General features: G+C 44.3%; 2 protein-coding genes across 5 annotated transcripts in view; one reads left to right on the top strand and one right to left on the bottom strand.

The window, feature by feature from the left end:
• Tipin (TIMELESS interacting protein) overlaps positions 1-3179 on the top strand; it is a 38474-nt gene extending 35295 nt beyond the window's left edge. For all 4 annotated transcript variants that reach the window (XM_045160678.1, XM_045160680.1, XM_045160677.1 and 1 more), the window contains one exon: positions 2814-3179. In XM_045160678.1, the coding sequence (XP_045016613.1) occupies positions 2814-3001 (188 nt within the window). In that variant the 3' untranslated portion in view covers positions 3002-3179. The remainder of the gene's footprint in view (positions 1-2813) is intronic.
• A 1072-nt stretch (positions 3180-4251) lies between these two features.
• The window catches only part of Dis3l (DIS3 like exosome 3'-5' exoribonuclease), a 44578-nt gene continuing 32704 nt past the window's right edge, over positions 4252-16125 (bottom strand). The window contains exons 12-16 of the mRNA XM_045160888.1: positions 9631-10164; positions 7075-7229; positions 6797-6975; positions 6165-6310; positions 4252-4926 (exon numbers count right to left, since the gene is read on the bottom strand). Of these exons, the coding sequence (XP_045016823.1) occupies positions 4443-4926; positions 6165-6310; positions 6797-6975; positions 7075-7229; positions 9631-10164 (1498 nt within the window). The 3' untranslated portion in view covers positions 4252-4442. The remainder of the gene's footprint in view (positions 4927-6164; positions 6311-6796; positions 6976-7074; positions 7230-9630; positions 10165-16125) is intronic.

The following is a 16125-nucleotide window of genomic DNA, read 5'->3' as shown; positions in this document are numbered from 1 at the left end:
TTCCCCATTTAGTAATATGTTGGCTGTAGGCTTGTCATAAATAGCCTTTATTATATTGAGATATGTTCCTTCTATTCCCAGTCTCTGTAGGACTTTTATCATGAAGGGATGTTGGATTTTGTCAAATGCTTTCTCTGCGTCTAATGAGATGATCATGTGATTTTTGTCCTTCAACCTGTTTATTTAATGTATTACATTTATAGATTTGCGTATGTTTAAAAAAATTTTTTTTTGTTTATTTTTATTTGAGATTGACAGAGAGAGAAAGAGGGACAGAGAAAGAGAGAGAGAGAATAGGTGCGCCAGGGCCTCCAGCCACTGCAAATGAACTCCAGATGTGTGTGCCCCCTTGTGTATCTGGTTAACCTAGGTCCTGAGGAATCGAGCCTTGAACCGGGGTCTCTAGGCTTCACAGGCAAGTGCTTAACCGCTAAGCTATCTCTCCAGCCCATGTTTTTGGTTTTTCAAGGTAGGATTTCACTCTAGTCCAGGCTGACCTGGAATTTACCATATAGTCTCAGGGTGGCCTCGTACTCACAGTGATCTTCCTACCTCTGCCTCCTGAGTGCTGAGATTAAAGGCGTGCGCCACCATGTCTGGCTTTTTCTTGTTTTCATGAGACAGAGAAAGTGAGAGAGAGATCTGGCATGTCAGGACCTCCAGCACTGCAATCAAACTTGAGACCCTGTTGCAGTCTGGTCGGCAGTGCTGGTAGAAATCACCCAACAAAGAGCAGCTTCTGGGAACAAGAGTTTTATTTTGGCTTACAGGCTTGAGGGGAAGCTCCACGATGGCAGGGGAAAATGATGGCACAAGCAGAGGGTGGACATCACCCCCTGGCCAACATAAGATGGACCACAGCAACAGGAGGGTGTGCCCAACACTGGCAAGGGGAAACTGGCTATAAAGCCCATAAGCCCGCCCCCAACAATACACTCCCTCCAGGCGTTAATTCCCACATATCCATCAGCTGGGAACCTAGCATTCACAACACCTAAGTTTATGGGAGACACCTGAATCAAACCACCACAGATGTGTATGTCACCTTTTATGTATGTGTGACCTTGCATGCTTGTGTCAACTTGTGCATCTGGGTTACATGGGACCTGGAGAGTGGAACATGGGTCCTTAGGCTTCACAGGCAAGCGCCTTAACCACTAAGCCATCTCTCCAATCCAAGTATCTTTATTTATTTATTTGAGAAAGAGTGAGGAAGATAAAGAGAATGGGTGCACCAGGGCCTTCTTTAGCCACTGCAAACAAACTCCAGACAAATGCCACCTTGTACATTTGGCTTTCATGGGTCCTTTGGCTTTTCAGGCAGGTGCCTTTGCTGCCCCAGCCCGAGTATGTTTTTAAATTTTTTTTGTTTATATGTTTTTATTTGAGAAAGAAAAGGGCAGAGAGAAAGAGAGAGAGAGAGAGAGAGAATGGGTACGCCAGGGCCTCCAGCTGCTGCAAACAAACTCCAGATGCATATGCCTCCTTGTGCATCTTGCTTACATGGGTCATTGGGAATTGAACCATGGTCCTTTGACTTTGTAGGCAAGCATCTTAAGCAGTAAGCCATCTCCAGACCAAGTATCTCTGTTTATTTGAGAGAGAGAACGAGACAAAGAGAATGGGTGCACTAGGGCCTTTAGCCATTGCAAACAAACTCCAGACAAATGTGTCACCTTGTACATCTGGCTTTCATGGATCCTTTTGCTTTTCAGGCAGGTGCCTTTACCTCTAAGCCATCTCTCCCGCCCCACCCGGAGTATCTTAATTTTATCCCACCACATAGGATCACAGGTAGTCCAGGGTGGTTTCAGTTTTGTTATATAGTGAGGTTGGTCTTGAACTTCTGATCCTTCTGCCTTTCCCTCCTAAATACTGAGATTACAAAAAGGCATATGCCACTACACCTGGCTTTAAATTTCCTGGATCATTTTGACATAAAACTTAAATGCATTTTATTTTTGGAATAGGTTTAGAAGTTACATTTGAAGTTACACTCAGAAGGCTGAGGCAGGAGGAGCACTAAATTCAAGGCCAGCGTGGGCTAGAGTGAAACTCTGCCTCAAAAAATAATTAATTTATTTATTTTACTAAGCATGGTGGCACATGCCTTTAATCCCAGCAAATGGGAGGCAGAGGTAGGAGGATTGCTATGAGTTTGAGGGCACCCTGAGACTACATAGTGAATTCCAGGTCAGCTTGAACCAGACTGAGACCTTACCTTGAAAACCAAAACAAAACAAAAAATTTTTTATGTGGGGGCGGGGGGGGGGAGTGTAGTATCATTCAAGACACTTTGACTTTGGGCAGCGGATAGAACCAGGGGCTTCATGAATTCTAGGCCATCTTGTACCACTGACTACACCTACTTCCTCAAGACCCTTTCTTTGCATTTTCAGTTGGCTTGATGCTTGTATAAAAATGGTTTAGAGCTATAGAGGATAGTTAAGGGACTTCCCTTCAAAGCCTAAGTACTGGAGTTTGGTTCCCCAGTATCCATGTAAAGCCAAGGTGAACTATGTGGTGTATGCACCTAGAGTTTATTCATTATCAGTGGCAAGAGGCCCTGATGCCTAATGACCCAGGTTCAATTCTGTAGCACCCACATAAAGCCAGATGCACAAGGTGGCGTGTGTTTGGAGTGGTTAGAGGCCCTGGTGTACCAATTCTCTCTCTCTGCCTCCCCCACTTAATAAATATTTAAACCTGGGTTTGGTCAGAATATTAAGTGATCATAGGTGAGATTGGTATTTATCAGGTAAGGTTGGATGATTTGCTTATAATGAGTAACAAAGATATCATTTCTCTTTTAGACACCGTACTGGACGCACCCAGGGCCCAGCCCCTTGAAGAGGTTAACAGTGGTGAGGATCAAGAGGAGCGCTCGAGTGGACTCAACAGGGACATGGAAGACGGCGCACACGGTGACACTAATGCCAGTGCTGGACGTGAAGAGCGATCATTAGACGAAGAGGAAACACAGCTTGACCAGTCTTTCTGAGGTGTCCACCCATTACTGTACCCCATCCAGAGCTGTCATGATGTTAGAGAGCCTCCACTAAGAAAATGTTGTCAAGTCCTTATGCAAGTTGCTATTTGAAATATGGTATTTGTCTATAATTTTTGGTGTTTATATATGGCTACAACTTCATAAAATGATTAAATAATAAGATGTTTCAGATTTGCGTTGGATGCTTTGTTACTGAATTGGGTAATGTTTTAAGATACAAATACAGGGGCTGGAGAGATGGTTCAGTGAGTGGTTAAAGACACAGGCACTTATAAAGCTTGAAGGCCTGGGTTTGATTTCCCAGTACCCACATAAAGCCAGATGCACAAAGTGGTATGTGCTACTGGAGTTTGTTTGCTGTAAGAGGCTCTAGTGTACCCATCCTCTCTCCCTTCCATATGAATATCTTTATCTTTATTTATTTGAGAGGGACAGAGATAGAGAATGGGTGCGCCAGGGCCTCCAGCCACTGCAAACGAACTCCAAATGCATGTGCCCTCTTGTGCATTTGGCTAACGTGGGTCCTGGGGAATCGAGCCTCAAACTGGGGTCCTTAGGCTTCACAGGCAAGTGCTTAACCACTAAACCATCTCCCCAGCCCATAAATATCTTTTGAAATATATAAATATACATTTTTCTTGGTGGTTGTTTTTGAAGCTAGGGTTTCACTCTACCTCACGTAGACCTGGAATTCACTATGAGGTCTGAGGGTGGCCTCAAACTCATGGCAATCCTCCTACCTCCTCCCGAATGCTGGAATTATCGGCTCTATTTTTGTTTTTAATTTATTATTTGCCAGATGCACAAGGTGGTGCATGCATCCGGAGTTCAGTTGTAGCAACAGCAGGTTCTGGCACATCCATTCTCTCTTCCCATCTCTCCTTTCAAATAGATACAACTCACTTATTTTTTGGTTTTTCAAGGTAGAGTCTCACTCTAGCCCAGAATGACCTGGAATTCACTATGTAGTCTCAGGGTGGCCTCAAACTCACAGCAATCCTCCTACCTGTGCCTCCCGAGTGCTGGGATTAAAGGTGTGAACCACCATGCCCAGTTTATGTTATACTTATTTGTTCATTTTTATTTATTTTAGAGTGACAGAGAGAGGAGAGAATGGGTGCGCCATGGCCTGTAGACACTGCAGACAAACTCCACACACATGTGCCCCCATCTGCATCTGGCTAATGTGGGTCCTGGGGAATCGAGCCTCCAACCAGGGTTTAGGCTTCACAGGCAAGTGCTTAATTGCTAAGCCGTCTCTCCAGCCCATTTTATACTTTATTTAAGGCAACTTCAACGAAGCATGAGAAATTAATCTACACATATGTGAAATAATGCTAATTGACTAGAGCCCTGAGTAACGCAAAATTAGATGTGAAATTTGAAAAGATGGCAAAACACAGTAGAAAAGTCTTAGTGAAGCAAAAGCATGTCATGCTCCACAACTGTCGGAAACATCCAAAAGAGCCAGATCCCTTATCTCCTCGAGGAGGGTGTACAGGCTGCGGCCCTTTGTTTGGCAGTATTCTTCACACTCTTCCTGGAGGGCCTTCGCTCTGACCTCCTGGGCCAGCTGAGCCTCTTCCACAGATCTGGTCACTTCCTTCACTAACTCACTCTTCAGCACGATGGAGCTCTGCTGGGGACGTTCCGTGTTTGGCGTCACGTATGGTTTGTTGCTTATTATTTCAAGCCTGATTGTATCAGAATGACACCGCAAGGCCTGTACAGATATTCTCACTGTCACATGGTCAAACAGCTGGAGAGTAGTAGATTCCCCGCCTGTCGTGGTGGAGGTGATTTTGTTCTGAAACCGGTGAAGAGACCCTGGCTTCCATTCGGAACGGCTGTCCGGGCCACATGAGATCACTAAACCATCTTTATTTTTTAGATAAGCAGCACCTTTAATCCCAAACCTGTATCAGTACCAAAACAAAAACAGACTACTTAGTGAACTCCAGGTCAGCCTGGGCTAGAGAGAAATCCTACCTGGAAAAACAAAAACAAAACCAACATAATGTGTTTTCAGTTTGCAGCTCTTCTACGCTCAAATCACATAAAACTTCCAAAATGCTTGCCTTTCAAGCCCCAGGACTTGAGTCTCATCCCAGAACCTGTGTGATGGCCAGCAAGCACCAAGGAGGCAGAGACAGGTGGGTCCCAGAACCCAGGGCTTGCTGGCCAGCCAATCGAGCTTACTTGATGAGCTCCAGGCCAATGAGAGACTCTCAAAGAAACAAAATAAAACAAAAAAAAGGCCAGGCGTGGTGGCACATGCCTTTAATCCCAGCACTTGGGAGACAGACGTAGGATTGCTGTGACTTTGAGGCCACCCTAAGACTACATAGTGAATTCCAGGTCTGCCTGAGCTAGAGTGAGACCCTACCTCGAAAAACAAAACGAAAACAAGAAAAAAAGGGCTGGAGAGATGGCTTAGCTCTTAAGGCATTTGTCTGTGAAGTGTAAAGACCCAGGGTGACTCCCCAGTACACATGTAAACCAGATGCACAAGGGGGTGCACGTGTCTGGAGTTTGCTTGCAGTGGCTGGAGGCCCTGGTGCACACATTCTCCATTTGCCTCTTTCTCTCTCTCAAAATGAATAAATTAAAAAAGAAATTAAAGGTGGACAGCACCTGAGGAAACACATGTGTATACTTGCACACCCACCCACACAGGTCCACCTACATGCAAAAGAACACAGATCCTAAGATTGATTTTATACACACACACACATGTACACACACACACATACACACATTCCAACTGCCCCCTTCATATGTTTGTACACATAATATAAACTTTTTTTTTTTTTTGGCAGTGCCTGGGATTGAACGCAGGACAGACCTTGAACATGCTAGGTACTCTACAACTAATTATAAACGCCTAGTCTTAATAAATACATAAATTCTATCTAATGTGCTATTTGTGTTCTATACTTTTATCTATGATTTTTTTAAAATTAATTTACTTGCAAGCAGAGACAGGGAGACAGAATGGGTGCATCAGGGCCTCCAGCCACTGCAAACAAACTTCAGATGCATGCACCACTTTGTGCATCTAGCTTTACGTGAGCACTGGGGAATCAAACCCAGGTCCTTAGGCTTTGTAGGCAAGTGCTTTAACTGTGAGCCATCTAAACCAGAAGTAGCCTACCTTGGTATGAACACAAGCACACCATTTGTTCTGATTGAATAAATAACTCCATCAGCGATGCACCTCTCCTCCATTTCCGGGCCTTTGTCTTTGAAGTACGTGCACTGGAAGAGCTCAGTAGACTGCTTCTGTGAATGCTGGGCCGCCTGTAAGAACACAAGCCTAGCCATGGTCACGCTTGCACAGAAATGCCTCTAAAAGGTTAGGTTCAGAGCCGGGCATAGGGGCGCACACCTTTAATCCCAGCACTCTGGAGGCTGAGGTCGGAGGATGCGGTGAATTCCAGGTCAGCCTGGGCTACAGTGAGACCCTACCTCAGAACATCAAAAACAAACAAACAAACAAACAAAATTAAGGAATTTGCTAAAATATATGCACCTCATTAACTCCCCTCCCTTTTTTTTTTTTTTTTTTTGCTTTTTCGAGGTACGGTCTCACTCTAGCTCAGGCTGACCTGGAATTCACTCTGTAGTCTCAGGGTGGCCTTGAACTCACAGTGATCCTCCTACCTCTGCCTCTGGAGTGCTGGGATTAAAGGTGTGCGCTACCACGCCTGGTTTTGTACTTCATTCTCTTATGCAATATCCTCAACAAGAGATGATATGTAAGAGAATTTTAAAATCCTTTCTTACTCGGTTTCTGTTGTTGATATGTCTGCATAATTCCTCAAGATCTTTGTTGCTGAACAAATTTTCCGTAATTTCCATTTCTTTGTCTTTTGAAATGGCTGCCATTAATAGTCGGTGTACTACAATATCTGAGTATCTTCTTATTGGCGAAGTAAAGTGGGTATACTTATCTAATGCAAGACCTTCAAAAAGAGAACAAAAGATCAAAATAAAATATATACATACATGCTTTCCAAGGCATGTTCTCAAGGTTTCGGCCTCACAAAGATGTCGTCACTCACCGTAATGGTGGAACTCTTCTTCCGCACACGATCCCGTGGAGAAGTAGAGGGCGTTGGACATGGCCTGAGTGGCCATGGAGCGCAGCAGCCTGTTCACAACAGGGTCATTGGGGTCATTTGCCTTATCCAGAGAATCAGCCAATGTTTTATTGGACCTGGCAAAGAACAGAAACCGTGATGTGGTCATCAGAAACAAATTTACACACTTTTAGAGAGAAAGCTTCACCTACCGGAGTGAATATCTTCATCTACTAGCAATTACATTTGTTTTGTCTAATTTCAGAAGCAACTGACTACAGAAACCTAGTTTGCTACTATGGTTGAAAAAAAAAAGTATCAGTCGAGTATGGTGGTGCATACCTTTAATCCCAGCACTAGGGAGACAGGTAAAAGGACTGCCATGAACGCGAGGCCACACTGAGACTGCATGTGGGCTAGAATGAAACCCTAACTCGCAAAACCAAAACAAAAGAAAGAAAAAATAATTTGTCATGTGGTGGCATACATCTTTAATCCCAGCACTTGGGAGGCAGAGGTAGGAGGATCGCCATGTGTTTGAGGCCACCCTGAGAACTACACAGTGAATTTCAGGTCAGCCTGAGCTGGAGTGAGACCCTACCTTGAAAAACAAAACAAACAAACAAAAAAGTATCAATTTAAATTTCTTTTTGTTGTTTTGTTTGTTTACATGGGTTCTGGAGAGTTAAACCTGGGTCCTCTGACTTTACAGGCAAGCACCTTAACTGCTAAGCCATCTCTCCAACCTGATTCTTTTTTTAAATATATTTTATTTATTTGAGAGAGAAAGAGGCAGAAAGAGAGAGCGAGAGAGAATGGGTGTGCTAGGGCCTTCAGCCACTGCAAATGAACTCCAGATGCATGTATCCCCTTACGCATCTGGCTAACATGGGTCCCGGGGAATCGAACCTGGGTCCTTTGGCTTTGCAGGCAAACACCTTATCTGCTAAGCCATCACTCCAGCCCCTGTTAGTTTTTCTTTTAAAGAGAAATATCAGCATCAATTTATCCCAAAATAATCTAGCCTAGGCTGACCTGAAATTGTCTCATGTTGGCCTCAAACTCAAAGTGATCTTCCTACCTCCTCCTACCTATTGCTGGGATTAAAGGTGTGTGCCACCACACCTAGCCTAAAAATAGGGTTTCATTCTAGTCCAGGCTGACCTGGAATTCACTATGTAATCTCAGGGTGGCCTCAAACTCACAATGATTTTCCTACCTCTGCCTCCTGAGTGTTAGGATTAAAAGCATGCACTACCATGCCCGGCTTAATATATTTGTTTTTGAGGTAGGGTCTCACTCTGGCCCAGGCTGACCTGGAATTCACTTTGTATTCTCAGGGTAGCCTCGAACTCATGGCAATCCACCTTACCTCTGTTTCCCGAATGGGATTAAAGATGTATGCCACAATGCCTGGCTTTGAAAATATTTTATTTTTATTTATCTGAGAGTGACAGATGGACAGAGAAAGAGGCATAGAGAGAGAGAGAAGAATGGGCATGCCAGGGCCTCCAGCCACTGCAAATGAACTCCATATGCATGTGCCACCTTGTGCATCTGGCTTACATGAGTACTGGGGAATCAAGCCTCGAACTGGGGTCCTTAGGCTTCACAGGCAAGCACTCAGCTGCTAAGCCATCTCTCCAGCCCCTGAAAATAATTTTTAAACCCTTGGAAATAGAAGTATATTAACATAATGATATCCTATGTAATTCAGGTCTGAATTGCAGTTAGAAATGAAAATGGGGAAAGTGGTCCCTAACAGGCACTTCCAAGTTTGATGGACTTGGGACTCGAATCCTGACTCTGGCCTGATAGACTGTTAAATTCTGGGCACATTAGTTAGCCCTAGACTAAATTTCCCTGCCTGTAGTAAACCAGTGATATGGCCACTGATTCAGCACCATCAAAACTAATCAAGAGGAAGTGTGAGAGCCCTTGCACACAAGTGGCTCCAAACATCAAATGGCTATTGTTACCTGAAGGCAGAAACCAAACAACTCCTGTTGATGAAAAAAAAAAAAAAAAAGAAGAGAAAAGAAAAAAACCTTAAGCAACAGAGCCCTCTTTTTTGGTTTTTCAAGGTAGGGTCTCACTTTAATCCAGGCTGACTTGGAACTCACTATGTAGTCTCAGGGTGGCCTCAAACTCATGGCGATCCTCCTACCTCCATCTTGAGTGCTGGGTTTAAAAGTGTGCGCCACCACGCCCGGCCAGAGTCCTCTTGAAGTAGCCCAGCCTGATCTCTAACTGAGGCTCCTTCTGCCTCAGGTGTCGTCAGTGCTGGGATTAGGGTGCACCACTGTAAACGAGGGCACCATAAGATCAAAAAAAGTTTAGCACTCCCTGCCATTCGTCTGCCCCTCAAAGCGGGATATCTGGCTGGGCATGGGGAAGCATGCATGTAGTCCCTGCACTCGGAAGGCCCAAGTAGAAGGATTACTGTAAATTCAATGCCGCCCTAAGACTACATAGTCAATTTCAGGGCAGCCTAGGTAAAGCGAGACTCTGCATGGAGAAAAAAAAGAGGAAGAGTACCTTGTGTCAATGAAGAATCCTTTAGCCTTGGCACATTCCCGGAGCTCAGAAAAAAACTCCTGGTGTGGAGGTGGGTGCTGCCGCAAAAGGGCCTGGTGAGGGAAGCTCTCCCAGATCTTCTTGGCCACCCAGTGGTTGGCCAGGATCATGCATTCAGCTACTGTCTCATGGACTTCCAGAGGCTGTTTGGGGATGAGGTCGTGGATGTTCTTTTTTTCATCTAGCTGGATTCGAACCTCTACACCTTCCAATTCCAGGGCCCCACAACAGTCCCTTTTTGCACGGACGTGGCGAGCGATGTCAGTTAGCTTTCCAAGTGCCCACACTAATTCTTCCAGCTTGGCTTGTCTGCTCTCAAGATCCATGTCTTTGAATTCAGGAATATCATCAACAACGCTGAAGTTTCCCTCCAGCAGTTCCTGGGCCGCTTCATAGCACAATTTGTAAGCTGACCGAATGATCGTTCTGCCGTACCACACTTTCTGAATTTCATAAGAGGACTTATCCAACTCCCACATGACGCTCACGGCATACCTACAAAATCAGGAACACGGCTGTCACTACCATTCTATTGCAATTTTTTTTTTCAAAGTAGGGTCTCCCTCTAGCCCAGGCTGACCTGGAATTTTCTATGTAGTCTCAGGTTGACTTCAAACTCACAGCAATCTGATCCCCCTACCTCTGCCTCCCAAGTACTGTGAGTAAAGGTATGTGCCACCACACCCAGTTAAAAATATATATGATTTTTCAACAGTGGCCACTGCAAGCCTTATATTTTGCCAGTCAGACCAAATGAGCCAATGGGTACAGTAGTGGTACGTCTATCATGGTGGAAACCAACTGCCCTCTAATTGGACTGGGGTCCCGCTTCATGGGAGGGAATATATTCCTGATACTTAAAACCTAAAACAGAGTAGTCATGAGCCCTAGGAGTGTAATGTCTGCTGCTGTCTGGCTAAATGTATATACTATGCTTATCAAACTGCCCAGTAAGCACTAAATAAGAACTAAGGTTCATACCCATATATTAATGCAACTTTCACTTTTGATTAGAGAAGATTCTCTTTTCAGAAGGCAATGACCTTGGGATGACTCAGAAGGCACCATGGTGCTGAGAAGTAATAGGAGTGCTCAACACTGCAATATCTCTATCACACCTTCCAAGGCTCAGGGTCCATTGTGGAAGAGGTGGCAGAAAGAATGTAAGAGCCAAAGGAAGGGTAGGACTCCTTACAGTGTGCTCCTCCAGACACAAAATGGCCTGGATATACATGACCTCACAGTGTCTGACACTACCTACATAAGATCGATCATCATAAGAGGAGGAAATGATCATGACATCAAAATAAAAGAGAGACTGATTGAGATTGAGAGGGGATATGATGGAGAATGGAGTTTCAAAAGGGAAAGTGGGGGGAGAGAGGGCATTACCATGGGATATTCTTTACATTCATGGAAGTTGTTAATAAATAAATAAATAAATGTGTGTGTGTGTGTGTGTGTGTGTGTGTGTGTGTATCTGGGGGTGGTTTCAAGGTATGTTCTTTCTCTAGTACAGCCTGACTTGGAATTCACTATTTAGTCTCCGGGTAGCCTTGAACTCATGGTTACTCTCCTACCTCTGCCTCCTGAGAGCTGAGATTAAAGTTGTGTGCCACCATGCAAAGCTAAAAATATTTTTATTGATCATTTTCAAGCAGAAAGAGAGAGACAGAGAAAGAATGGACACACCAGGGTCTACAGCCACTCCAAACGAATTCTAGAATCATGTGCCACTTTGTGCATCTGACCTTACATGGGTACTAAGGAATTGAATCTGTGTTGTTAGGCTTTGTTGGCAAGTGCCTTAACCACTGAGCAATCTTTTCAGCCCTACATTCTATTTTTTTTTTAATATTTTTAATTTATATGAGAGAGATAGGCACATAGAGAGAATGGGGGTGCCAGAGCCTCCTAGCCACGGCAAAGCAATTACAGACACATGTGTTACCTTGTGCATTTAGTTTTACATGGGTACTATAGAATCAAACTGGGTTCCTTTGATAGCAGGCAATGCCTTAACTGCTAAGCCATCTCTCCAGCCTTGCATTCTTGAACTTGTTTTTGAATCTACCTTGAAAGAAATGACATTACCATACGTTTTTGGTCTAGTTTCTTAGATCAACAACTCTATCAATAAAAAGTATTTTAAAAGCTGGGCATGGTGGCCCATGCCTTTAATCCCAGCACTTGGGAGGCAGAGGTAGGAGGATTGCTTTGAGTTTGAGGCCACTGTGAGACTACATAGAAAATTCCAGGTCATTCTGCCTGGGCTAGAGTGAGACCCTACCTCGATAAAACAAAACAAAACAAACAAACAAAAAGGGCAAGGCATGGTGGTGCACGCCTTTAATCCCAGCTCTCGGGAGAGGGAGGCAGAAGTAGGAGGATCACTGTGAGTTTGAGGCCACCCTGAGACTACCTAGTGAATTCCAGATCAGCCTGGGCTAGAGTGAAACCCTACCTCGAAAATCCAAAAACAGGGGCTGGAGAGATGGCTTAGTGGTTGGGAGCTTGCCTCTGAAGCCTAAGGACTCCGGTTCGAGGCTCAATTCTACAGGACCCACGTAAGCCAGATGCACAAGGGGGCACATGCATCTGGAGTTCCTTTGAAGTGGCTGGAGGCCTTGGCACGCCCATTCTCTCACTCTCTCTCTGCCTCTTTCTCTCTCTAATAATAATAATAATAATAATAATAATAATAATAATAAAGGATTTTAAGGGGCTGGGGGGATGGCTCAGCAGCTACAGGTGCTTGCTTGCAAAGCCTGCTGGCCTGGGTACAACCGCACCCATGTACAGCTGGACACAAAGTGGCACAAGTGTCTACTGTTCATTTGCAGTGGCGAGGGACCCTGACGTGCATGTGCACATGCACACCTGCAACTTAGTAAACAAATAAAACGACAGAGTCAGGCTGGGCTGCAACTGAAATGCGCTCACACGTGACATTTTGTATCTCTCCCCTTTTGAATAAAATAGCTTGGCACTGGGAGTCAAGTCTGCTTTGTACCCCAGGAAATCAGAACACCGCGTTCAAATCCTACGGGGCGGCAGTGAGCTGTGGTATCAATCTCGATGACAGCTTAATTAGGAAAAGGTTCATTTACTCACAATTCATACATTAAAAGGTGAATTTCCAGGCTAGAGAGATGGCTTAGCAGTTAAGCGCTTGCCTGTGAAGCCTAAGGACCCCGATTCGAGGCTCGACTCCCCAGAACCCACATTAGCCAGATGCACAAGGGGGCGCATGCATCTGGAGTTTGTTTGCAGTGGCTGGAAACCCTGGCGCGCCCATTCACTCTCTCTCCCTCTCCCTCCCTCTCTCTCTCTCTCTGTAATTCTCAAATAAAAACGAACAAAAAATAAAAAAAGGTGAATTTCCAGATGCATATGCCTCCTTGTGCATTTGGCTTTATGTGGGGAATGGGGAATCGAACTCAGGTCTTTAGGCTTTGCAGGCAAGCTCCTTAACCAGAGCCATCTCCTCAGTCCAAAAGGCAAATTTTCTTAATATGTAAAGAGTTCTAGGGCTGGGGAAATTGCTTAGCGGTTAAGGCATTTGCCTGCAAAGCCACTTCAATTCCCCAGGACCCACATACCAGATGCACAGGGGGTGCATGTGCCTGGAGTTTGTTTGCAGTGGCTGGTGGCCCTTGCCTGCCCATTCTTTCCCTCTTCCTCTCTCTCTCTCAAATAAATAAATGAAGAAATAAAATATTGAAAAGAAAAATCCAGGCATGGTGGCTCACATCTTTAATCCCAGCACTCAGGAGGCAGAGGTAAGATGGTTATGAGTTTGAGGCCACCCTGAGACTACAGAGTGAATTCCAGGTCAGCCTGAGCCAGAGTGAGACCCTACCTCGAAAAACCAAAATAAATAAATAAATAAATGAGAGTTCTTATAGTCGGATGTGGTGGCACACACCTTTAATCCCAGCACTAGGCACAGGTAGGGGGATCGTCATGAGTTCGAGGCCACCCTGAGACTACAGAGTGAATTCCAGGTCAGCCTGGGCTAGAAGTGAGACCCTACCTTGAAAAAAACAAAAACAAAACAACAACAACAACAAAAAAAATAAACGAGTTATTACAAATCAGTGCTATATCACATTGGCAAATGAAAACTAGGCAAGAAGGATGAACTGGTTCACAGAAAAGGATACACAAGTATTCTTACACATCAAAGTGGTTAGCATAATAGAAAAATGCAAGTTAAAACTAAAGGCACCAGTTTTCATCTATCTAACAGAAGAAAATAAAAGGGTACAGCATGCCGTGGGGCCAAGGCTGTGAGACAGCAGGCACTCCAAAGCACTGAGGCTGGCAAGATAATTGGTGTAACCTCTGGGGAGCACAAGTTAATTATGTTGATCTAAATAAATACAAATGCAGGCACTTGAAAGAGTTTTGCTTCCATGAAGCTCTTTACAGATATATTGTATTTGTTTTTAAATGTGAAGTGAGCTATGCTCAGAGTGACTCAGCTTAGCTTTGTATCAGCGAGACTGGAAACTGACAGGCATGTTGGCACACACCTTTAATGCCAGCAATCAGGAAGCAGAGGTAGGAAGGGCTGCAGTTGAGTTCCCGGTCAGCCTAGACAACAGCAAGACCCTACCTTGAAAAACAAACAAACAAAAGACTAGAAACTATCCAAATTTCCACAGATAAACCGCTACTAATATAAAATGCTCTCTAAGATACAATGTTGCTTTCCAAGAAACGGTGTTGACCACGGTGCTGAGAACTGACACATCTCTATCACACCTTCCGAGGCTCAAGGTCCACTGTGGAAGAGGTGGGGGGAAGAATGTAAGAGCCAAAGGAAGGGTAGGACTCCCTACAGCGCACTCATTCAGAAAGAAAATGGCCTGGAAATCCTTGACCTCGCCGCGCCTGGCACTACCTACACAAGACCAGCATCGTAGGAGGAAAAGATGATGACATCAAAATCAAAGAGAGACTGGCTGCGAGCGGGAAGGAGCAGGAGGGGGAGTGCAGTTGTGGAGGGGATGGGGGGACTTATCATGGTTTAGTGTTCATGATTATGGAGTTGTCAATAGTAAAAAAAAAAAAAAAAAAGTTAAGCCGGGTGTGTTGGTGCATACTTTCAATCCCAGCACTGGGGAGGCAGAGGTAGAAAGATTGTTGTGAGTTTGAGGCCACCCTGAGACTCCATAGTGAATTCCAGATCAGCCTGGGCTAGAGTGAGACCCTACCTTGAAACCCCCCAAAAAAATTTTAAAGAAGGTGTTCACTAGCATATATACATGTGTGACACAGATATACACTATTTTTTTTACTTTCTTTTTTAAAATTTTTTTTGTTTATTTTTACTTATTTGAGAGCGACAGAGAGAGAGAGAAAGAGGCAGATAGAGAGAGAGAATAGGCGCACTAGGGCCTCCAGCCACTGCAAACCAAACTCCAGATGCGTGCGCCCCCTTGTGCATCTGGCTAACGTGGGTCCTGGAGAATCGAGCCTCAAACCGGGGTCCTCAAGCTGCACATGCAATCATTTAACCGCTAAGCCATCTCTCCATCCCTCTTTTTCTTTTTTGTTTTTGATTTTCAAGGTAGGGTCTCGCTCTAGCTCAGGCTGACCTGGAATTTACTATGTGGTCTCAGGGTGGCCTTGAACTCATGGTGATCATCCTACCTCTGCCTCCCGAGTGCTGGGATGAAAGGTGTGCGCCACCAAGCCCAGCTTGTTGTTTTTTTCAAGGTAGGGTTTCACTATAGCCCAGGCTACCAGGAACTCATTCTGTAGTCCCAGGCTGGCCTCGAACTCACAGTAATCCTTGTACCTCTGCCTCCCAAATACTGGGATTAAAGGCATATGCCACCATGCCTGGCTCAACAAAACTATTTTTGTATAATTTATACATATTAAACTATACAGTTGTATACAATTTATATATATAAACTACAGAATATATACTGTAAATTTTATACACCATGTATAAATATTAGTTATATCCATAAAATACAATTTGCATAAAAATACATTCATTCTTATGTGTACTAAACATAGAAAAACATGTAAGATGGGCTGGAGAGATGGCTTAGTGGTTAAGCTCTTGCCTGTGAAGCCTAAGGACCTCGGTTCGAGGCTTGATTCCCCAGGACCCACGTTAGCCAGATGCACAAGGGGGCGCACGCATCTGGAGTTTGTTTGCAGTGGCTGGAAGCCCCGGCGTGCCCATTATCTCTCTTTCTATTTCTCCCTCTTTCTTTCTCTCTCTGTTGCTCTCAAATAAAAAAATAAAAATTAAAAAAAAAGAAAAACATGTAAGAAACTGGTAACTAAGATGAAAATAATAGGAAGAGCATTTAAAAAATATTTTATTTATTTTTATTTGTTAGAGGGAGAGAGAAGGTAAGAGGCAGATAAAAGAATAGGCATGCCAGGACCTTTGCAACAAACTCTAGGTGCATATGTCAACTTGTACAA

The sequence above is a fragment of the Jaculus jaculus genome, chromosome 10 (genome assembly GCF_020740685.1).
Source record: "Jaculus jaculus isolate mJacJac1 chromosome 10, mJacJac1.mat.Y.cur, whole genome shotgun sequence".
NCBI classification, from domain to species: domain Eukaryota; kingdom Metazoa; phylum Chordata; class Mammalia; order Rodentia; family Dipodidae; genus Jaculus; species Jaculus jaculus.
This window is presented reverse-complemented; position numbering and strand designations above follow the sequence as displayed.